Genomic DNA, 23,862 nt, shown 5'->3' with positions numbered 1-23,862 from the left:
CGTCGACACAGGGCGTGCCAGTAATACTATCCCTAGTGTGACGTCCACTGTACCCAAGATCCCTCACGCGTCTAGGATCCTCAGATTGTTTTTTTCCGCCATATTGGTCGGAAGCATTTTGCGGAGTCCCCTGGCCTTAGCCATACTTTTGCTAAAATATTAATTTATTTACATCCTTCCCCTTCCCAATGTCGAACTTCGACACTCGACGCCGGCTGGAGAAGAAATCGACCGTCGGCTGCTGCACGACTGATTTGGGCCTCGGAAGGCCTCTGGCCTCGACCCGGGCCTTGGAAGGCCTCTGGCCTCGGCCCTGCAAGTAGGGAGAGTGGGGGGTTGTACATACTCTACACTCTTGGTATATAGGTACACCTTATACATTTCCTACACTTAACAGCCCGCTGCCTCAAGGTGCGTATGGAGGGTACTCCTTTTCAATTCTGCCCCAAGTGCAATCGCAAATACCCTTGGGTCGACAGGCACGGCACGTGCAATCTCTGCTTGCCGAGGGACCACCCCGAAGCGAACTGCAGAGCGTGTAGTAGGTTTAAACCTAAGACACTTAAGGACCGTTCGACGAAGCTTTGGGCTCACCACGCCAGGCAGACGTCCATGGCAGCGGAGGGCGCCTTCAGCGACGGCAGCGACGCCGTACTTTCGGACGGCGAGGGCATTACGGCGTCGAAAGGCAGCCGAGCGCAAGTCCCCGACCTCGGAAGGTCGTCCGGCAGGGCGGCTATGGGGAAGACCCCCGGCGACACAAGCGCTTCACACACCACACACACTAAACACACGAAGTCCAACCGAGACTCGACGACGTCGAGTTCTCGGAAAGAGGCACAAACAGAACGGTCCGATTCGGTGCCCTCTGGGCGCTCTCGATCGAGATCGCCGCATGACTCCAGACAATCATCCACACTTGCCAAGAGTGCCTCACTCCCTAGGCTAACAGAAGTTCGATCGTCGGAAGACGAAGACGACTTCCGCCCCCAGGCCGCGCTCCAGGAGTCGGAGCCCGCAGTCAAAATCAGCGAGGCCCCACGCTCGAAGGACAGGGACCCTAACCCCGATCCTCGACGCCAGGCATCGAAAACCTCCGGAGCCACAAAAGGACAGGGAAAACATTTTTCCACTCACGGGGAGGGGGGAAAACAGCAGAAGAAGCAGCCTTTGCACTCTTCCACACCTGTGAAACACACCACTCCCCCTAAACAGACAGACAAAACCAGGTCTGCTGATATGTCTAAAACCAGCAAATCTTCTCAAGATAAATCCCAGAGACTTGCTGAGAGAGTCATTCCCAGTTCCAAAAAATGGTCGAGTGAAGACATAGATAGGGTCATGTCAAGGATGTCTTCTTTGGCTGATTTTTACGATAAAAATCCAGAACATTTCCTTTCGTATGATCCACAAGGGGCGACACCCTCAGGCTCTAATGATCCTATCCCCCCCGAGTAAGAAGCCCGGGTTTGAAACACCGATGAGGTCTACAGACCCCTTCGAGGTACAACCATACTCAAGACCATACTCAATGTATCAAGGAGAGGCTTCCTTTGGTGAGGACCAAGAATTTGGCATGGTAGAAGACCAAACCGGGACGGGCTACTATGGGGATGATGAGGACCAAGAAGAGGAAGAGGAAGACCCGGAAACATACAGAGTAGATTCCCCGGTAGAAAACGAAGCCCCGGTTACCGACTCCCCTGTCGATAACCAACCCCTCCTAAACGAGGTTCTCGCACGTGCAGCAGAACATTTCCATATTGACACCCAAGGTGTCCAGGAGGAGAGGGACTTCGCAGAGGAGTTAGTGGGAGAAAGGAGGCCTGTTGCCCAGACCATCCCTATCCTTAAGTCCATTCAGCGAAGAATAGACCCGTCCCTGGTGAACCCGAACCTCACCAGAGCAGTCAATCCCAGGGTTGAAAAACTTTGCAGGGCAGCCCAGTCTGACCCTCTCTATATAAGAGGAAATCTGAAGCCAGACGCCCTAATTGTCACTAACACTCGTAAGAGGGCTGGAACACCCTTGTCATCATCCGAAGCTCCTCCCGACAAGGAGAGCAAAAAACGATATGGTTTCGGCAGGAAAGTAGCCTCAATGTCCGCCTATCAAGCAAGGATTGCAAACTCCACCACCCTGTTGGCCAGCTACAACTGCCATCAGTGGGAAGAAGTTGCGGCACTCGTAGCCTCTGCTCCTGAACCTTTAAAGGGCCAGTTAGCTCGGATTTCCGCAGAGGGTAGAGCCGTGTCTGGTTGCATTTTGAAAGCAACCTTTGACGCCACGGACAACGCAGGCAGATTGATAGCAGAAGGCACTGTTATCAAGCGACATGCGTGGTTACGGCAGTCTGGTTTTAAGGCAGAAACCCAGGCATCAATGTTGGACAAACCGGTGGAAGCCGATCTGTTGTTTGGTAAGGCGGTCGAAGATGCACTGAAGAATGCCAAGGACGAGTACGAGACACTCAAGTCCCTAGGGCAACTAACCAACAAACCCCCTAACCAGAGAGGGAATGGCAATTTTCGTCGGCCTCACGGACAAAACTCCCAAAGGGGCTCAAACTATTCCCAAGGCCAGGGTACTCCATGGAACACTAACCAGCAGTCTACCCAGAGTTATGGCAGGGGTAACAAAAGAGGTCGTGGTAGGGGTAGAGGCAGTCCCAATAAAGGAGGGGGCACGCCTCCACCAAAACAGTGACGCTCCGTTCAGGGTCCCTTCTCACACATCCCCAGTAGGGGGACGCATTTCCATCTTCACCCAAGCTTAGGAAGGGACCACATCAGACAGATGGGTGCTGTCCACAGTGTCCGCAAGATACTGCATAGAACTACTAGAGCGTCCCCGAAACCACCCTCCACGACAAAGAATACACTCCTTAGACCACCAGAAGATCCTACTCGAAGAGATCGAAAATCTTCTCGCAAAGGACGCGATAGAACTCGTCCCGGGACACCAGGTAAACAAGGGTATTTATTCAACTTACTTCCTTGTGCCAAAAAAATATTTGACAATGCGCCCAGTATTGAATTTACAGCCTGCAAACAAGTATGTCAAGCCCCAAACATTTCGCATAACTACTCTCCAAGAGGTAATTCCCCTCCTAAAAAAAAAGGGGGTATTACACAGCAACATTGGATAAGAAAGATGCCTATTTTCATATTTCCATGTTCCCAGCGCACAGAAAATATCTGCGCTTCAAGGTGGACAGTCAGCACTACCAGTTTAAGGTACTGCCCTTCGGGATAGCCTCGGCTCCAAGGGTATTCACCAAGGTACTGGCGGTGGCGTCGGCACACCTACGCAGGGAGTCAATCCCAGTGTACCCTTATCTGGACGACTGGCTCATCAAGGGGGAGACCCCAGTAATTTGCAGGACAAACATTCAAAGAACTATCGACCTCCTCTTCGAATTGGGCTTCTCCATAAACGAGAAAAAATCAAGTCTGGTGCCCAGCACCTCCAAGCAGTTCCTAGGAGAGCTGTTCTAAATACTCAAGAGGGGTTGGCTTTTCCTTCAGAGGAAAGAATTCGGAATATACTACTGCAAATTCCGCAATATCAAACCGGTCGCCAGTTAACCATACGCAAAGCAATGCGTTTGCTGGGTATGATGGCGTCATGTACGCAAAGCAATGCGTTTGCTGGGTATGATGGCGTCATGTATTTACCTGGTCCCCCACGCGCGCCTGCACATGCGTCCCATGCAAGACAAGCATGTTGACAAGCAGTCTTTGGGCCACATTACGAGTGTGGCGGTCCAGAAACAAGGGTGCTTGTAAGCATACCGGCACCCTCGTTTCTGGACCACCACACTAAAAGTCTGCCTACGCTGTTGCGCCCACGCCGTCGCGCCCACGCCGTTGTGCCCGGCAGGTCTGACCCTGCCGGACGCATTGGCCCCGGTAGGCTGAGTTGTCTTGGAAGCACTGGCACTGTTAGCAACGGTGCCAGTGCTACCGAGTCCACTTTCCCATGGAGTCCTATGGTACTCCACAGGAAAGGGGACTTAGAGAATCTCTGCCCGACTTCCCGGTTTGCTGGTACTTCTAATGTCCCAGTGGCACCGGGAAGTCAGGCAGTGGATTCAGTGTTTTGAGGTCGGCGGCAACCCGCCGGTAGCACCACCGGGATACCGCTGACCTCGGAATGAGGCCCTTTGTCACATTTTCTCCTAATAGTATGGTTTCATGCTCTAAGAAAAAAAATCTTATGTCTCCTGGTTTTTCGATTTGTCCTGTGAGGGGTCTGAAATGTGAGGCGGACAACTTTGTGAAGGTTTTTCAAAAGATGCCATTTTATTAACTCAAAAGGTTGGATAAATGCCTCACTATCCTTACCCTGAAATGGATTTCCCAGCCTAAAATAAACTAAAGGAAACACTATCAAAAGGATTCTGAACCCTCACACTTAATCATACACAATTTAACAAGGCATATATATGGCAATTCAACAGCAACAAATATAACATTTACATTCAAATCACAATAAATATTTCTCCTTCTAATCCAGGTGAATTTCCCTTCCCTTTCCTCAGATTCAAGTAGGCTTGTGTTCAACAGTTCCAAAAAGGTTAAGGAAATCTTGTATAGTACGAAAGTTCTCTTTGGTTCCAACTTTAAGAACTGTGAAGGCATCATGAAGCAAGACACAGACAACAGATTCAAAGTTCAAATAAAATACTTTTATTAACTTAAATGTCAGGATGGTCAATGCCTAACTTGCCCTATGCTAAGGTGGGATTTCCCTATCTAAAGAAACTAAGAACAGTCTTTGTCTGTAAAGTTCAACTTAAGTCTGTCTGTGTCCAAAACCTATACTTGCCCTCACAACTAAAGGTAACCAAATGTGTAGTGATGTCGACCACAAACTAAGCAGTGTTCCAAAATAAAGTTCTGAGCTTCTTCCAGCTCTTGGCTTACTTTCCAGCTCTCCTTCCCCAAGTTCAAGACAGTTACACAAAGGCCTTTGGGTTCCCTTCCCTAAAATAGCAACAACGTCTTAAGTTTCCATCACGTCTTTCGATACTCAAAACCAGTTCCAGGTTAACATTACACCCCTTTCAATTCCTTTATGATTTACACAGATTGCTTTCTTCTGCTTTCACTTCAGCAATATCTTTTCTGCGTATCTTTGTTTCCTTGACTTTCACCAACAGGGTACCATCGGGGTAGGTGAAGATGTCTGACCACACGGTCCACCCATTATGTGTCACGCAACCGATAACCCTTGTCTTTCTTGCCCACACAGGTTTCCTTGTCACTGCTCCTGTGTTTTGATTCACCTTCACTTTTATTCATACTTGCCAGTCTCCTAGCTTTGCCACAATGTGTTTTCTCCTTGCCAGTCTCTTGGCTTTGCCGCAATGTGTTGTTTTCACACAGTTCACTCTGTGATTTCTACCTTCCTTCACCATGTTACTTTCACACTCTTCCATAATGTTCATCAGTTGCTTTTCCACTTTATCTCATAGGATTTGTTCATTGCCTTTCAGTACTTATTGTGTTTCACACCTGCTTTCTTTACATTCATAAGTGTCTGAAAGCTTTCGTTTAGCTCAGTATTCAATAATTCGGAATTCATGAATCTGTCTCTTATAGTTCAACATGTTCGTTTAACCCCTCACTTTGGCTTCACTTTTGCTTGCACATCTCTTTTCATTCATCCAGCAATCACATGTGCCTTACAATAGCCGCAGGAGTGCCCTGGTACGAGTGTTACCTTTTGTTCACAAACCGGACCCTGGCAGATCCTCCGTTTGTCTTCATTCCTGGCGCTCGCCTCCGCTGCTACCTCTCCATAACAATGCAAGCCACGGTCGCACTTTGGAAAACTCTCTGTGGGTTGCCGGCAGCTCTGCTTAAAACTAGCGGACGCTGCCGTTAGCTTGCAGCTCTGTGGTCTCTTCCGTGCTCATAACTCTGGCTGTGGGCACCCGTCCAAAGAGGCTGTAACAGCTGTGACCCTCCCAAGGCCCGCCCCAGTCTCGGAGCCGCAGTCTCTTTTGGATATTTGCTGGCGTCCTGACCTCGAGGCAGGAACCTCCTCTGCAGCGTCCTTCTTGACAGGATTTCTCTCCTTGCAGGCCCGACTCACACACACGACCCGCCTTCTCTCCTGCTGGTCTCTCTCTCTGATTGTCGGCTCCACCTTTTATGCACCTGCAACCACTTAACAGGTTGCAGGTGTGAGCCCTTAAGCCCATTTGCCTGACCATAGTTACTGGCATTCTTTGGACATTCCTGACCCTCACAGCATTCAGACCTCTTCCTCGTCTAGGTACCAGAGTGGTGAAATGACATGTTAGTGTGTACCACTCCTAGGCACCTCTTCTTCGTCCCATTACTATAGTGATGTATATATGGGACAGCTGGAGTGTGTGATAATGGAGAAGATAATACCCTCCAAAAGTAGATGGTGGGCAGAGGGTATTCTGATAACTTGGAGAATGTGGGAGTATTCGTTACATATAATAAGGTGTGCTTATTGTGGTTTTCTTCTTAGCTCCTTGATACTGGGGTTTTATGCAGGGGCTGGTTTGACGAGTTTTAACAATACCCTTTAAAAGCCTCAGGGAGTGAGGGTTCATTATGGAATGAAAACTGGGTGTACTGTGTCTCACCTGATGACGTTCTCCTTCCAATCCCCAAGGACCCGGCACCTAGGTGATCTTCCCTTGCATATCCACCCCTAGGGTTGGGATCAAAAAGCAATGGCCCTTCCCTGGCCACCTGAGAGGAAGACACCCTCAGGTTTCCTTACATAACACACAGTTGATAACACCAAGTTCTTGAAATAACTTCTGTTCAACAGCTCAAAATATTTCCTTACTTCATTTATTTCAACAAAAAGGTATTTGTTAGTATGTTGCTGCACCAGTTCACAAAACCATTTGTTTGACAATATTAAAGGTTTTAGCATCAGTTCACATAACACTTCCTTCAATGTTATTAGTTTGTCAGGATGATTCAATCAACAAAATACTTTAGTGGTTCTTCAACTTCTTCTTCAGGACGTTTAACCATACCACAGTACTTCAAAGGCTTCCACCTGGCCCATTCACCTGCTAGGCTTATTGATACAAAGTTCTCTGCTCTGGTGTACTCTCCTGCTAGAACAGATCCAACTGCTACAACAGTCTCTGTCCTTGTGTACTCTCCTGCCAGGCGTGAGTACCCTTCTACTTGTCAGTACTTCAGTGGTAAAGTTTGAACGTAAACAAAACAAATTAGCAATATCTTTTTGCTCCACAGCTTCAAATATCAGAACAACTTCGAAGGAAATGAGAACCATACTGATGAAATTTGTTACACCTGTGTGGTTGCCATATTCTCTGCAGGTTATGCTCAAGTCCCTCTGAACGTCTTCCCTCAGAATGGCAGCCTCATGACACTCTTGTTTCTTCCCTTTTCCACTAACCAACCACTGAAAAAGTTTTTGATTCAACTTCACACTTCTTTGGCTTTGGTCATGTTGGTTTAAGTCCTTCTCTCTTAGGACCTTCTTTACATATGGGCAATCATTTTTTATCAACATTGAAAATGCCAACTGTTTTCTTTTGGCTTAGGCAAATATGGTTCTTTCTTACTTGCTTTGGTATGTTTCTCTTTTGGCTTTGGCAATGAGTGTTTATCTTTTGTATGCACCAAAATGTCACAATCACCTGCTTCTGATATGGCAATCAGATTCTTAGGTTCCCATGTGTGCCCTTTTAAATCAGTGTGGTTGTTAATGTAGGAGTTAACTTGTTTTCTATTAGTTCAGTATTCAAAAGGGTCCTTTTCCTCTGGTTTCACTTCACTTATTACTTTACTATAGTTGAGGCTGCTGGACTTGGCCAATGGGCGGATACGGAGCACTCCTGGGTCACTATCTACCAGTGAACTCACCGGGTCTTGTGTGCGCGTCTGTTCACCTCGCTACCTCCAGGTTCTCTGCTTCACCTTTCCCACACGTCCGGGAATCTATTCTCCACAGTCCTCCGCGACTCGTGTTTACTGTCAGCAGGGCTCTCCTGACTCCAACAACACATCAGTGCTCACCTGCCACTGGTACTTGCAAAACAAGGGGGAATGTTTTCACAAGGTGCGCTTTCTACTGTGCGACCTCTGTAGCTGCGTTCCTCAGAGGAAGAGTCGTCTCTCCCGACACTTCCCACTGCGCCAGCTCTGTAGTTACAGTTGGGTGCGATCAGAACTCTCTCAGAACCAGCATCGACCTTGCACGCCCGCGTGGTCCTGGCGTCTCTGCTCCCACACAACCTCTACTTCTGCTGCTTCCACGTGGAGGTAGGAAAATAAACTTCTACTGCTACTATTTCCTATGGCCTACACCTTAGGGGGATTTATATGCCTCCCAGTCCTCCTCAGGTGTGGGTCATTATTCCCAATTGATTGCCACCTGCGTTCCTGTGCCTCCTCAGTCGTCTTCTTCATCCCAGTACTTGTAGTCTATGATATAGAAGTCACCTTTCTCCATGAAATTATCATTATCATATTCACTTTTCATTTTATACCTATTCCCCAAAGTACTATGAGGATTGCAAGTATTATTTGACTTTACAGAAGAGTATAGTTTTTCAGGAATTATATTGGCAACATTTAAAGACTCTTCTTCCTTATTTCTCTGGGACTCAAACAAGTTTTTATGTTTATACATGTCCGTGATTTTAAGAGGGTTTTTCTGACTTTCAGAATATATCTGCTTGTGGATATCTTCATCTATAGTCTGACAGTCAGTTTGGGAAAATTAAAACTCTTTCTGAGAGCAAGCCATTACATATTCCGACATTACAGATATTCCCTTCCTTGAGAAAGTCAATACTGTCATTATCCCATGAAGTGCACGTTGCCCCTGAGCTATCCTCCTGAGACCTAGCTAGGGTTTTAGGGTTTTTGTGAGGACTCAGTAGGATTTTTCGCACTCCCTTGAGATCTGTGTAACGTACCCAGGGCTTGGATTCACTCTTTTCATGCTATTCGATATTATGGGGACGAGTATAAAGAGTCCCTTAGTTATTTACATACTACTTGGGTTTCTCAGCACTAGTGGGACGAGTATGAGGGGGTCCCGTAGTTGGTCTCACTTTTCTTATCGTCTTGCCAATTAATGTATAGCCACTCTGTATAGCCTCCCCTCTCCCTGTGTATCCTGCACTTCTAGTTACCTTCCTGGGTTTGCACCACCGGTTTGCCATCTTGTCTCAATACTTTGTTTCTTCGGTGTAGGATGGCTTCCATGATTTCCTTCGGTCTGCTCCACAGTACGGTTTGGCATACTTCTTGGATGGTGCTTGTGGCTTCCCCCCCACCTCTCCCTTGTTCACTGTGTGTCAGGTACACAGTGCTTCTCTAGTTTGTTTCCTTCGTCGGTCGTACCAGGGGCACCTACATGCAGACAGCGTTGGTTTGGAGAGGTGTCTCCTTTCCCTCCAACCTCTGACTGGGTCCTCTTATGAGTGAATCCCTTCTGGGATGCCAGTCCGTGGCAGAGCCTCTCAGTAGGCTCTCTGCTCTCTGGTGTTTCTCAGATGCCCGTTCTTCCGTTCTGCTTGATAGACAGGAGACCAGCTTCTCTGGCTCTGCATAACCTTTTTGAAGTTCCCGGGTCTCTCTCCATCTTATCTTTGCTCCTACCATCTTTATAAGACCACATTGAGGCTTCCCCAAGCTTCAGCCATTGTCCTTCCTTTGTGTTTGCACCACAATCTGTTTCACTCCATTGGGCCTCCTCGTCTCAGTGTCAGGCAGTTGCTCATTCTTTATTACTCTCTGGGGCTTACTTCTGTCAGTACCATCTGGACACCACTTAGTAGAGATACCACAATAATAGTTGTAGAAGGATTCTGTGGAGGTAGATGTTTCCTTCTTTGTCTTGAATGAAACGCAAAGGGAGTTCCTTCTCGGAATGGGGTTCCTATCCCCAAGAGGGGAGCCTCTCCCTGTGAAATCCTGCTTTCTGACAACCCTAGTGGGAATATTGCGAGGCAGGATCACCTACCTACTCTCACAAGAAGAGACTCCCCCCAGGGGAGAAGTGACTGAATCTCCCAATTCGTGACATGTTCTGCTCAGTTTCCTGGGATTTACTTGGGTATTAATAATCTTGTAGTCAAGACATACCAGCTGGTAACATCCTTCTAGCTTGAGGCAACGGCTGAGGAAAGGAATGTCCATTGTCAAGTGCAACAGTGTCATTACTAGCCGGTATGACATCCTGCCCTCTCCTGAAGTATCATTATCATCACTGGCACCACAGGAAAACATCTAGGGTGCTAATGGTGGAGGAGAGTTTTTATTTTTTGCTTATGAGGATCACATGTGGACTGCAACCTTTTTAACCAAAAAAGACCTTCTTTTTTATTCCATAGCTCTGAAGTTTGAAGCGGTGTGGCTGGGAGCAAGGGGTTGAAGGGGCAAACGCAGCAGGTTTTTGGATTTAACTTTTTTGGGGGCAGTGCTGGAGGAAACTACAATAGGGACCACCAGCCAGCTTGGAATACAGTGTTGTGCCAGAGAATACAAGCCACTGCTGGTCTCCACCTCACACTGCACCCAGGTCTGTGGCTTGTAGGAATGGGGAGGAGCAGTAGCATATACGGTTTGTAACCTTCTCCCCACTATCAGAAAACTCTGCAATGTTGTGGGTGCTTGAAGAGGCTTAGCAGCTGTTAAGTCACCTGGCAAACACCCCTTCTACAACCCTATGACAGTGGGAAGAGCCACACAGTTAAAAACAGCTCAGTCACCAAACCATTCTATTTACAAAAACAGAGATGCAAGCTGGATTTAAAAAAAAAATTAAAAAAAAAAATTAAAAAATCCATTTGTTATCGTGAAATAGGCTATTACAAATTGGTTTCCAAGACTCTAAACAGTTTTGGCAACTGAAGCTGGATAGGAGTTGAGGCAGGGTACTATTTATTGGTGGGAAAGATTGTGAATATTCCTTCATACATCTGGATGAGCAGGGAACGCTTTAGCGAAAAGTCATTTTCACAGTTTGGATGGTTGCCATGTAATAATAAATCCTGTTCTTTCTTTTGAAAACGTGCTAGTGATTAGTTTCCATTGGCCGCCCCATCATATCGTAGTAGTGATTGTTTTATCAAGAGCTCATACTGCGAAACTGCTATTCCGTTGTTTTGTTGCTCAGCGAGTGCTATAGATTCCTAGAATGACAGGACTTGCATCCCACTTGTGAATGAAGGAACCTGCTATTGCCTCTATGATGAACTCATGCTTGTAGTGCTCTAAAATGAAGAGGTTTCCAGTCATAGAGTATAGTCTTGGAGAATATGCTTTTTAGCGGAGAGCGCTATGAAGTTTGGCAAAAGCCACTGACTTTCAATTTGTTTCCTACATGACTGGCGGATTGTCTTTCCTTTGCAGCTTACCAGCCATAGTTAGAGGAGGCGAGGTTGATCGATACTGGCCCGCCGCGGATGGACGGCTAGTTGAGTATGACATAGACAAGGTTCTCTTTGATGAAGAGTCGCCTTTCCAGAACATCAAGATTCTGCATTCAAATCAGTTTGGCAATATTCTCATTCTTAACGGTGATGTCAGTAAGTATGATGATTTTAAACATTTGGCAAATGTTTGTCTGATTGCTTTGGACAGTTGTGGAGTTATTTGATCTCTAGTTTCCCACCAAACACCGCTCATCAGATGCAGGTGGAGTTTCTTCAGGGCGTCGAAAACTGTAGCCTTTTGGTACTAAATCTCAAGACCAAGCATCTGGCTAATGGGGTTCTCTATATTTGTTTTCCTTCAGTGGTGGTGCCAGAACCCTCTTTAAAAGGTAAAAAAGTAAGTGTGCTTACTCGACCCTTCCCAGCATTATCGATGTAACGATCGATCCTTTTAGATATATTTTCTTCCCCATTTCCTTCAAATTATAAACCTACAAACCGTTTTGAGAAGGCATTATCCCGTTTTTTAAATGCGCCTTAGTTACTTAAGTGTATTGCCTTACATAACTAGAAATTAATGAAAAGCCCACAAATGTGTTCAAACTAGCGTTTACTCACTCATCATTAATAATGGAAATCGTAAAAAAGACTATGGACCACTGTGGGGATACTTACTATCTGATACGAGGACCAGCCAAAATGTGCATTACAAGAACGAATGACGCCAGACTCTGAAAAGGCTTCTAATGGAGTAATTGGCAATGCATTCGAACACCACCTCGATCTACATCTTCCTCCAAAATCCAAGCCCTCGTTTCTGCACATCAGTAGCAACACTTTTTGGCTCACATGTAGTTTTGCCACCAAATGAGCTAAAAATTAAAAGATAACCCAGTAGGCACGTTAGGCCCCTAGCATCCCTACTCCCCAGGTTAGTAGCTACTCATTATTGACTCCTTACTATCTATGTTCTTACTGGCTAGTCCTGAGGACCTAAAAGCAACTGCCTTAACTGATCCTGGTACTTTCTAGATTTGACCTTCTCTATTCCTGGGTTATTTCAAGGGATTGTTGAGAATGTCTTTCAGGCACTCTAGCCCCACTCTTATGTTCTCCCTTTTGCACCCTGATTGATTTTGCTCTGTATCTCTCTCCTTCCTACACCCCCACTCCTACTCCACTCACTGTCTCTCTCCTCTCTCTCTCTTTTCTCTCTCTCTGTCTCTCTCTGTCTCTCTCTTTTTTTCTCTCTCTCTCTCCCTCAATCTACCTCCACCCTCTGATCTCTCTCCTACTGCTCTCCACACCAGTACTAGTCTCCTCTCTTCACACCAGTACTACTCTCCCCTGTCCACACTACTTCTACCCTCCCCACTCCATACCACTACTACGTTCCCCCTCCAAACGATTACTATGCCACCCCCACCTTCTACTCGGTTTCCACTCACTCTCTACTCTTTCATGAGCACTCTCACAAACATTGTACACACATTCACAGCACAGTGCCACTTTCTCTCACCAACCAACACCTCATTTGTTTTGAAAACCGCCCCCACACACCTGTACACTGTCCTTCCTCATTTGGTGTCTTGGTCTGCCACCTCCTCCTCCTGCGACCTCATCCTAACAATACATAACTTCCTGTATCCTGTCCCCAGCTTTATCCACAACCTTCTTCTCTCACTACTAATCCTGCCTCCTCTTCCCTGCCCGAGATGTGTTGCAGACGGGAGAACACACAAAAAGGGGGCTAAGCCCCTGCCCCTTTCTGTCTCGCAGATCCAGGTCAATTGCAGCCTGCGTAGAGCAATGTTCTAGTTCGTGTCTAGGAGTCGCGCTGCAGTGAGACTGCAGGTAAGTTGTTGAGTCCTGCTCGAGGTATAGGAAGCTGCTCAGCAGCTGAATTTGCTGTAAACCGTATGTTGCAATCCATTTCCGGGTGTTGCGCAACTACTGCTCTATCGTGTGCACAGTTGGGTCGGCTGGCTGTGCGTTTTGATCCTCGCTACTGTGTACAGTTTCTGCCATGTTGCTAAGCGGTTCTCCCTCCCCCTTGTGTCTGGTGCCAGTGGGGTGGGGGGGGGCTCTTGACAGGAGAGGTCTTGCAGGAGGCTCTGATGGGTTGTCAGGTTGTGGTTGATCCGCTGGGAATACTGGCATGTGTAGTTGCCTGAAATTCATACAGAGGTATGGGGTAGTGAATAGTGGTACTTCCCAAACACATACAGCGCTTTTAGAGGGGACCGGAACTGGGTCCCTCCGAATTGCCACCTTCCCCCTCTGGCGTAGGAAGGGCTCTGACCTCCACCTTACAACCCAGGCTCAGAGGGATCCCCAAACACTCTTGACAAGGTTCAGCCTTCCACACTGCTTAATTTGCTGAAGATATCCATGGCCGCCTATTTTATGCATGGAGGAGGTGGGACAGTTCCAATGTACAGAACTATGTAGCATTGATGAGTCGCTTCCCATTTCTCTGTCCATAAGACACAACAATGAAAAATCTATTGATACTCTATTTAATAAGAAAATAACAAAAAAGTGAATGGGAAGAGAAAGTTCATCCAGTGTAGCCTGCCAAAACTAAGTGCAATATCATCATATGCAACTTAAGATCCTTCGCGCACCACAGGATCAGTCCGAGGACTTGTGGCAAGAAGCGGTGTTAAACAGAAAACGTTTATTATAACACAAAGTGCTGTGGGTTGGAAGAAAGGTGACATCAAAATGGACATGTCCTCTTTGAATTCAGTGAGGATATGAGGAGACCTAAACAAGTGCAGGAGAATGTTTATAAAACACAGTGCCAGGCTTATCTGTTCACACCTCTAAGGGCAAAGTTCTTTAACTGCTCACAATTAGTGAATACTGCGTTCCACAGTTCCCTGGGTCTGGTTTCCTGAGACACCAGTGTAACAAAGTGTCTTACAATTCTCTGGGTCTCATGTCCAGAGGTCGTCAAGTATATAGTCTCCTACAGTTCTTTGGGTCTCGACTTCTGAGACCCTCGGGTGCAACACAAACTCTCCCTGCTAAAGGCTCTCTCTCCTCAGCCGTGGTCGTCCGTATGGCATTGTCTGTTGCCACCCTGCCATGGGTAGATTTACAGGCCATTGTCATTATGGCCCCCCCAACCTCCACTAAGGCGCAATCTCTCTTGGGTTATTTTGGCCACTAGCCTGCTCTCAATAACCCTCTCCTTGAGCTATGCAGCCCCACAGAAGCTCAGCTTCCCTCCAAGGGTTCTCACCTTGAACTCAGACCTTGGGCACTACTCTTTAGTCTTAAGATCCCAGGGTGCGCTTGATATTTCAGCCTTCTTCGCTCTCAACTGTGGTCACGTCTTCTTAATTCTGTTTGGGTGGCTTGACACCAGGTCTTGAGTATGGCTATCTGCTTAACTGTTTTCCGTCTCATCTTATGCTGGAGAGGGGTTCTTTAATGTCTTTGGTGGTCATGCCGATTCCACAAGATCCAAGTTATCGCTCTCAGGTTGTCAATCTCCTTTTTACCAGCTTCTCAGGGGTTTGTGGCCTTGGGGCCGAACAGTCTGGTTCCAATTCCTTAAGGCACTCAACAGTCTTCTTAACTTGGGCCCCATGTATTCTTGCCCTCTTCACCAAAGGCCGGCTCCTTATAGCCTCAACCTTTGGATAGTGGTAACAATAATGAACGGGGACGGGGGGGCACCTGTACCAGCTGTTAATTAGGGCTCAGGGATCAGACTGTGGTGTTTGGCCATGCCCACAACACTGCTGCTACTGTTTGAGTCCTTATCAGTGGGAGACAAATATGGACGTTGGATGGCCGTATTGAAATCAATCACACTGACTGGCTGATTCAGCCGTTGGGGGAGGGGTGGGTGGGTGTGTGTGTGTGTGTGTGTGTGTATGTGTGTGTGTACTCCTCTCCTCCTGTAATGCATTGATGGACTGATCTGCCACCACACTGTCATAATATGGGGTCCTAAATGCCACTAGAACAGGGGACAGAACCAATTCTTTATACCTTTTTAGCTTATTTCAGCATCTCAGTAGTATAAAGCTGGTTTTATGGGCGCTTTTATACTTTAAAAACATATGTGTGACTTATCTTCAAGAATATTTACCTGCAGACCCCTCTTTGATGCCCTGAGTGACCTTCCCTACACAGTCTGCATTCTCTGTGCATCTCAGTACAGGGGTGGGTTGTTTCTGTTGTATTTTTCTTCTTTCTTTTACCCACTTGTCATAATCTCAAACTGAACCCACATGTACATTCTGGGTTTCTTCCTTTCTTGGGGCCATATTACCAGCATTAAAACAGAGGCAGAGATTGGGGAGAAACCCAACAGACAGAGCCGGCCTTAGGGGGGGGACGAACCGGGCGACTGCCCGGGGCGCCACGCCCCCCAGGGCGCCTTTTGCCCCTGCCACGCCAGCTCGGGGTAGTCTTTCAAGAGCTCCCCTGAGCTGGCGTTGTGGGACACGGCGCCGCAGGCGGCCTCTTACTGTAAAAGGTGCCCGCGGCGGTGGGTGCATTTAAATGCGCCCCTCCGCCGTCGACACTTTTCACAAGAAAAGGCGCCATTAGCCCCCCACCACGCCAGCTCCGGGGAGTCTTTCAAGCGCTCCCCCGAGCTGGCGTGGTGGCAGAAGGTGTGGCAGGCGCCACATTGTCATTGAATGAACCCGCGATGGCGGGCTCATTCAATGACAATGGGGTGCTAACGGCACCTATTTAACCTCCTCGCCGGAGCGAGGAGGTTAACATTTTTTTTAAAAAAAGTTGCCCATCCTGGCCCCGCCCCCTTCTGCCCCGCCCCCTGTTAGCCAGGGGTCGCGGTGGGCGAGGGGGGGCGCCAGTTCGCGCAGGGCGCTACTTGCCTTAAGGCCGGCCCTGCCAACATACCCTGCATAAAAACCCCTAGTGTTTACATCATGGAACAGGTGGTCTCCCCCAGTTCCCAGGGTTACTCTAATCCCATTTCACAAACATGGGGATTGCAGCATAGTAACAAAGATATGCAGTTTAACACAGCAATTTGAATGGAGAAGTTCTCTCAGGAATGTTATGGGCCCAATGGCTAAGGCATGTATATTTGAGCATATATATCGATCGATCAAAATAACCTTACAGTTTCTGATATTTAGACATGCGAACCTCATAGGTCATACACTGCCATCTTGTGATAATCGTATCCATTGATCAATTGCCCTAAGTTCAAGTGCCCTGGCAGCAGTAAATCTTAACACCTGCCCCTTAAGCTGAGATCGACATGTCAAACCGATATGCTACGCCGCTTCTCACAACGTAGGTCCACTGTAATCAACTACATCATCACGTTACCTAACGCAAGAAGCAGAAGATGGACACGCATACACACATACAGTAAAAGTTTATTTGCTTTTCACAAAAAGAAGAAAACAACGTACACTTTTCAATAAATACTCAGTCAGGAATATACCTAGCCATTATGTTTCTAAATCCAACAGAAAAAGTAGAACAATACAACTGAAACATTAAAGGTTTGTTGCACATAATCAATGGAAGAACAGATTTGTTTACTCCAAGCCATAGTAATCATGTTTAGATCGACGGTCACATTCCATGCAATCTTTCTTATTCCATTCTTCGAGGTGCTAATCCCAGTATTTGAATCGTGAAAGTGAAAGCTTTGTGGAGTAAAATAGAATTCCGTTCAGTTCTATCATCTATTTTATATTGAAGCACATGGTGTTCTGCTTGGGAGAAAGAAGGTTTAGTTACACAAAGGCAACAAAAGGTTGCTATCCACAAATCTAAATTAAATTAACAATGGGCCTCATTATGAGTCCGGCGGTAGCCATGCCGGTAAATACCGGCACGGCTGCCGCAGGAGTCATGAATTTACCGGCACCCGGCAATGGGGACTTACCGGGGCATTTCAGCCCCAGCGGACCCAGGAAAATCCCCATTGCCAGGTGCCTGTAATTATTACCCCCCATTCCCATTTGAGTCCCATTGGACTCGAGGGGAATGGGGAGGCCGGATGCACTGGTACCATTCATGAATGGTGCTGGTGCATCCGTTGAGGTCTGCTCGCGGGTGCCGGTACGCACACCAGGTCAGACATGGCGGGCGGTAAGGCACCTGCGAAACAGAACTGGTAGTTTGCCGGTCCGGTAACAACGGTACCAGCAAGATTACTGGAACCGTTGTTACCGGACCGGCAACCTTGTAATGAGGCCCAATGACATGTTCGTCTGGATGACTGGCACCACAAATGGGCAAACTGGGGAGGCACGATCGTCCCAGAAGATGGATATCATTGTTCCATTCATGATGGCGATGCCCCATTTCTGGTTGAAGAACCTATCCCTTGGCAGATGGTTGCCATGACATACATACATCTTTATGACTTAATAATGTAGATTGGAAAAAGGAAAATATATTTTAGTACCCATTGTAAAAGAAATAACTCCATTAACTACATTTAAATAAAACCTAACTTTTTATTTATCCTTATATTTAAATGTAACCCCTTAACTGTTGAGGGTTTTTCCTCCCAGTGCTGAGGCTTTTTTCTTTAATTTATATATGTTGGCATTCAATCACTTGTACCTTTTTTGTTACAAGTGACATCCTGGCCAAATGTACACCCTTTTCCTCCCACATATAGGTGGTCATAACGCCACCAAGGATTCGTTTGCAGTAATGGGATGTGAAAATAACAAAATGTAGTATTTTTTTCAGAAAATGCCAGTAAAATGATATACTAAGAAACCTGTGTTTCTTTTCTTGTAAGAATGCTGAAGACGCCACCAACAGACAGTAAGTTCAGGGAGAGTTATCTGGTTACCAGGGCATTATGGGAGAACGCGGTGTACTGATTTGCGACGCGAAAGAGCCTAAGTAAAGAAAGTGGAATTTATAACGATACAAACATTGTTGAAAGAAAGAGCTTAAGTAAAGGCAGTACAATTATTACTGATATGAACATTGTTGCAAGTAAAGGCCTAAGTAAAGGCAGTGACCAATACAAGCATTGTTGAGAGAAAGAGCCTTAGTAAAGGTAGTGGAATTATTGAAAGTATGAACGTTGTTGAGAGAGCATATGTAAAGTCAGTGGAACTATTGCAGACAACATTGTTGAGGAGGAGCCAAAATAAATGCAGTGTAGTTCATAAGAAAGGGTCTCTGACCCAATACTGGAAAAGCGTTTTGAGCTGGATAAAAGAGAAAGTGAACAGAGTGTAGAAGGCCTGGCAGGATAGCGACCCAGGCAAACAGTGAGTCTGGGACTCACACCCGAGCAAGAAACTGCTGATAGCGTGGCAGGCAAGTTCACCAGGGGTAAGAAGATAAAGTATAAAAAGGGAAGGTCCATACCCCCTTTTTTAGAAACAATGTACATTACAATGGCAGGAGACTATACCACGGAAAGGAAGAAGGATTGAGAAAGTGTAACAGAAAAGGGAAGACTCCTACCCCTTTAAGGATTCAAGAAAACTGTTTTGATTCAAGAGAACGTTGAACTTTTGAAGTGGCTCAAGAGAAACGTTTTCTCCTCTTAACAACTTGAAATTGTGATAAAATATTTTCAAAACCACTGAAGGAAATCTAGGGTCAGGGTATCCCCCTTTCCTAGTCGGAACTGTATTCCTTTTCTTTCTGGCACTTAGGTTTTTGGACACTGGTTGAGAGCTGAAGAGAAGCTGAAACCTCGGGGGAAGGGATAAATGGAGAAATTCCCCCCTCGTTCTGAGGCTTGTGAAACCTTGTGGAACTTTAATTGTTTATTGGTGCACCATTTGGAACTTTATGTTGAAACCTTGAAGAAAACTACAGGTGGCCAGTTGAAAGATTTTACCCCTTTGCACATTTTCTTAGGTCTAGTTTGTAAGGGTCAGGATAGGATTTTGGTCACAGGACGGAGAAATCTTTATTTTCCGATGTTTGTTAATCTGCTTAGAATCACATGCTGTGCATAGGTCCGACATCCAGTGGTCACTGCGGAGTATTGCATTTTGTTTTTCGTAGTCGAAAAGGGGACGTCGACAAGGCGTGTCTGTAACACTATCCCTATAGTGACGTGCGTTGTACCCACAATCCCTCACGCGTCGAGGTCCCTCAGATTGTTTTTTTCCGCCCAGCTACTGGTCGCCTTTATGCGGAGCTCCTCGAGAGACATTGCCAAATAGTTTCTTCGACCCTTGGTCGTTTGTTATTAAGATTGATAACGTAGATCGCTCCCTCGACGCAGAGCCGTTTCTCCGCCGAGCAAGATCTTCGACAGAAGGACGAGCGGAGGGGATCCTTCGGCGCTGCCGAACACGTGGCCTGGCCTCGCCAGCCATACACAGTAGGGAGAGTGGGGTTTTGTGGTCTTTCTTTCTTCTCTTTAAGAATGCCTTTTCTCTTTCCCCTCCCTCTCTTTCGAGGTCGTAGTCACACTTATTACCCTCAGCTATGCAGAGGACGCCATTTAGGTTTTGCCCGCTTTGCAAGGGTAAATATACCTGGAAGGATAAGCACAAACGGTGCAACCGTTGCTTACCCCTCGATCACCAGGAGGACGGCTGTGCGGCCTGTAAGTTACTAAAGCCCAAATCTCTAAAAGACCGCACGGTCAAAAGGTGGGCGGCCTACGCCATGTCTAGGCCTGACTCCTCGACCGCTGCCGCCGCCGCCGAGTGTGACGAGGACAGTGACTACACGGCCCCCGTAACGGAGGCTGTAGACCTCTCAAAGGAGCATGCACGCTTCTCGCGGCCCCGACAAGCCCGGCTCACGCCCAGCTTATGGGGATGTACACCCCGGCGACAAGGACGCACACGGGAAAACACCAAAGCACATACCCCCCGGCACGCATTCGTCGAAGACGAAGGCAGCCATAGCGCCAACGGGGACGCCGGGCCCACCGGCGTCTTCCGCCGACCGTAAGGGTCGTCAGCCCTCTCCGCCACCGTTTCCGCGACAGGCGACCGGGCATTCTAAAAATAAGGGCGCTAACACCAAAACCTCCGGCGACACGCACCGTAAGAGCGCTCACGTTGCCACCAAGGACTCGACGGGCAAGGACTCGACGGGCAAGGACTCGACGGGCAAGGACTCGACGGGCAAGGACTCGACGGGCAAGGACTCGACGGGCAAGGACTCGACGGGCAAGGACTCGACGGGCAAGGACTCGACGGGCAAGGACTCGACGGGCAAGGACTCGACGGGCAAGGACTCGACGGGCAAGGACTCAACGAGCAAAGGCTCGACGTTCCATAGCGCGACGGCGACCGATCCCTCGGAAGAGAGAATGATCGCCGAAAGCCTCGCGCGCATAGCATCTAAGGACGGCCAGAGACGTACGGCGAGTGAAACGCCGAAAACCGCGCACAAGGCCAAAGATATGCCGAAAGCGCCGGAAAACAGATCAGGCCAGTTCCCGACGCCGACAGAAGGCCCTAGCCAGCAAGAAGGCTACTCGGAAGGAGAAGGCTCACTTTCTTCGACGTTATGGGACAGAACCCGACAATTACAGGAGGAAGAAACTCCTTTTTCTTTCCCAGACCGTCCTGGCCGACCTCAGTGGACCTTTGAAAGATTCCAGACCTGTATGGACAAACTAGACAGGTTCATGTCCATCCCAGAAGACAGGGCACCCAAGAGACCAAGGGAGGCACCCCTGGAGAGTCCAAGAGCTAAATACCAGAAGTTTTATAACCCCACACAGGAGGACATATACTCTTATAATCCCACTGAGGAAGACACCTTCTTCCAGGAGGAAGATGAGTTCACCTATGTTGAAGACCAACAAGAAGAGGAAGGTTTTCACGAGGAAACTAACCTAGGTGAGGAGGGATTCCAGGAAGACACAGGCGAGGGCGACCCAAATCCCTGGCAGTCACCGGCTAGGTCGACGGACACAGGCAGTAGCAGTATAGTCATCAGGTCTACTGAAACTACACCAGTCAGGAACCCTTCGCCTTTCGATGATCAACCCACCTTCAATGCACTGCTGAAGAAGGCAGCAGCACATTTCGAAATCGAAACTGGGGAGGTCACCCCAGACACCGATTTTGTGGAGAGGATTATCAAAGAAAAACCCCCCACTAGCCAGATTATACCCATTCTCGCCTCAGTTAAGAGACGTATTACACCTTCTCTTTCCACTCCTGCATTGGTGAGAGGGGTCAATCCGAGGATTGCGAAACTGTTCTCTCCCTCTCAATCAGACCCATTATATATTAAGGGTCACTCAATCCCGGACTCCCTGGTCGTGACCAACACCAGGAAAAGGGCCGGTGTCCCACTATCTACCAGCGAGGCACCCCCAGATAAAGAGGGGAAGAAGCTTTATGCCCTAGCCAAGAGAATCACCACCTCTGCAGCATTCTCTACCAGAATCGCCAATAATAACACACTATTGGCAAGCTACGCCGATGCTCAATGGGCTAAGCTCAAACAGGACATCGAAGAAGTTCCCGAACCCCTAAGGACTTGTTTACTGGCTACAGTTAACGAGGGCTCTCTGGTCAATCAAAGCATCGTCAAGAATACCCTCGATGCAGCAGAGACGGCTGGCCGCACTTTGGTACAAGGAATTTTACTGAAGCGTCACGTCTGGCTTCCCAATTCCGGTTTTAAGGCGGGAACACAAGCGTCCCTTATTAATAAACCCATAGAGGAGTCCAACCTCTTTGGGAGAGCAGTGGATGACGCGCTGGAGAACGCGAAGAAAGAATTTGATACAATAAAGACCTTAGACCAAATTTCAAAACCCCCTAACAGGCGGGGATTTGGTAATAAGCGCTTTTTTCGTGGACAACGCCAGCAACAAAACCAACAACAACAGTATTCTGCCAGCAACTACCAGGGTAATAGCGGCCAGTACAATCAGAGGGGTCAACGCCGTGGCAAGGGAAAAGAGGCCGGGGTTCCACCCCCAGAGGCTCCCAAGCCAACAACACCACCAAGTGATGTGAAGATTCACGTCCCCTCCCATGCAACGCCGGTCGGGGGCCGGTTAACATCCTTCCTTCCAGCATGGGAGGGAATAACATCAGACCGCTGGGTACTTTCCACCATAGCCCGCAGCTACTGTATAGAGTTTAACAGTTCCCCAACATACAGACCCCCGAGGGGACGCCGCATGACACCAGAACACCTCGCCATCCTTCTCCAAGAAGTGGACCAACTGCTGGGAAAAGGAGCCATAGAGGTCGTGCCTCTATCTCAGGTAATGGAAGGTATTTATTCAGTGTACTTCCTTGTACCCAAAAAGGATCTAACCATGCGCCCTGTATTAGATCTGCGCCCAGCGAACAAGTTTGTCAAACCCCAAAAGTTTTGTATGGTGACCTTACAGGAAGTGATCCCACTGCTATCACAGGGAGATTACATGACAACACTGGACATGAAAGATGCATACTTTCATATTGTAATGTTGCCAGCGCACAGAAAATACCTCAGGTTCATGATGGAGGACAAACACTACCAGTTCAGAGTGCTACCCTTCGGCATAGCATCTGCACCAAGGGTATTCACGAAAGTACTGGCAGTGGCAGCGGCCCACCTGCGCAGATTATCCATCCCAGTATACCTTTACCTCGACGACTGGCTCATAACAGGGGATTCTTACGAGACGTGCTTCTCAAACACCCAAAAGACTGTAGACCTTTTGTTCCAACTGGGCTTCTCCATCAACGAGAAGAAGTCCAGCTTAGACCCCAGCCAAGTCAAACAATTCCTAGGGGCTCTAATTCGAACAAAGGACGGCCTCGTCTTCCCCTCCAACGAGAGGGTCCAAAACATGCTGTTTCAGATCCCCCAATATGTGGCAGGTCGAGAGGTGACGGTGCGCAAAGCGATGCGATTGCTAGGTATGATGGCGTCGTGTATTTATTTGGTACCTCACGCGCCCTGCGCATGCGCCCAATGCAAGAGTGGCTCAACAGCCAGTGGTGTCAGGCCAGCGGACAATGGGACGATCTAGTGGTGGTCTCGCAAGCCTTGGTTCTCTCGCTACGGTGGTGGACAAAGGAAAACCTGATAATAGGGAAACCCTTTGCCACACCCGCGGTGGAGGCCACCCTAACCACGGACGCATCCCTCACAGGATGGGGGCTCACCTATCCCATCAGACTGCTCACGGAGTGTGGACTCCGAATGTAGCATCCAAGCACATAAACCTACTGGAGCTACTGGCGGTGTTCAAAGCACTAAAAGCCTTCCAGGAACACCTACAAGGGAAGACAGTGAAGGTCTTTACAGACAGCACCACAGCCATGTACATCAACAAGCAGGGGGGCACCCACTCTCCAGGACTGTCCAAGCTGTCCCAGAATATATGGAAGTGGGCTCTCAAACACAACATGTTCCTACTGTCACAACACGTACCAGGGGAACTCAATCTGCTAGCAGACAAACTCAGCAGAGACTTCCCCCTGCCCGAAGAGTACGAATGGCGATTGCACGAAGACATCGTCTT

The 23,862-nt window shown here is 47.9% G+C and overlaps 1 protein-coding gene across 2 annotated transcripts in view; it reads left to right on the top strand.

Moving 5' to 3' along the window:
• The window catches only part of SMS (spermine synthase), a 707,978-nt gene that overhangs the window by 265,880 nt on the left and 418,236 nt on the right, over positions 1 to 23,862 (top strand). For both annotated transcript variants that reach the window (XM_069639097.1, XM_069639096.1), the window contains exon 5: positions 11,398 to 11,573. In XM_069639097.1, coding sequence (XP_069495198.1) covers positions 11,398 to 11,573 — 176 coding nt within the window. The remainder of the gene's footprint in view (positions 1 to 11,397; positions 11,574 to 23,862) is intronic.

The sequence above is a fragment of the Ambystoma mexicanum genome, chromosome 7q, assembly GCF_040938575.1.
Source record: "Ambystoma mexicanum isolate Mex_15411 chromosome 7q, UKY_AmexF1_1, whole genome shotgun sequence".
NCBI classification, from domain to species: domain Eukaryota; kingdom Metazoa; phylum Chordata; class Amphibia; order Caudata; family Ambystomatidae; genus Ambystoma; species Ambystoma mexicanum.
The sequence above is the reverse complement of the archived record's forward strand: the minus strand, read 5'-3'. Positions and strand labels throughout refer to the sequence as shown.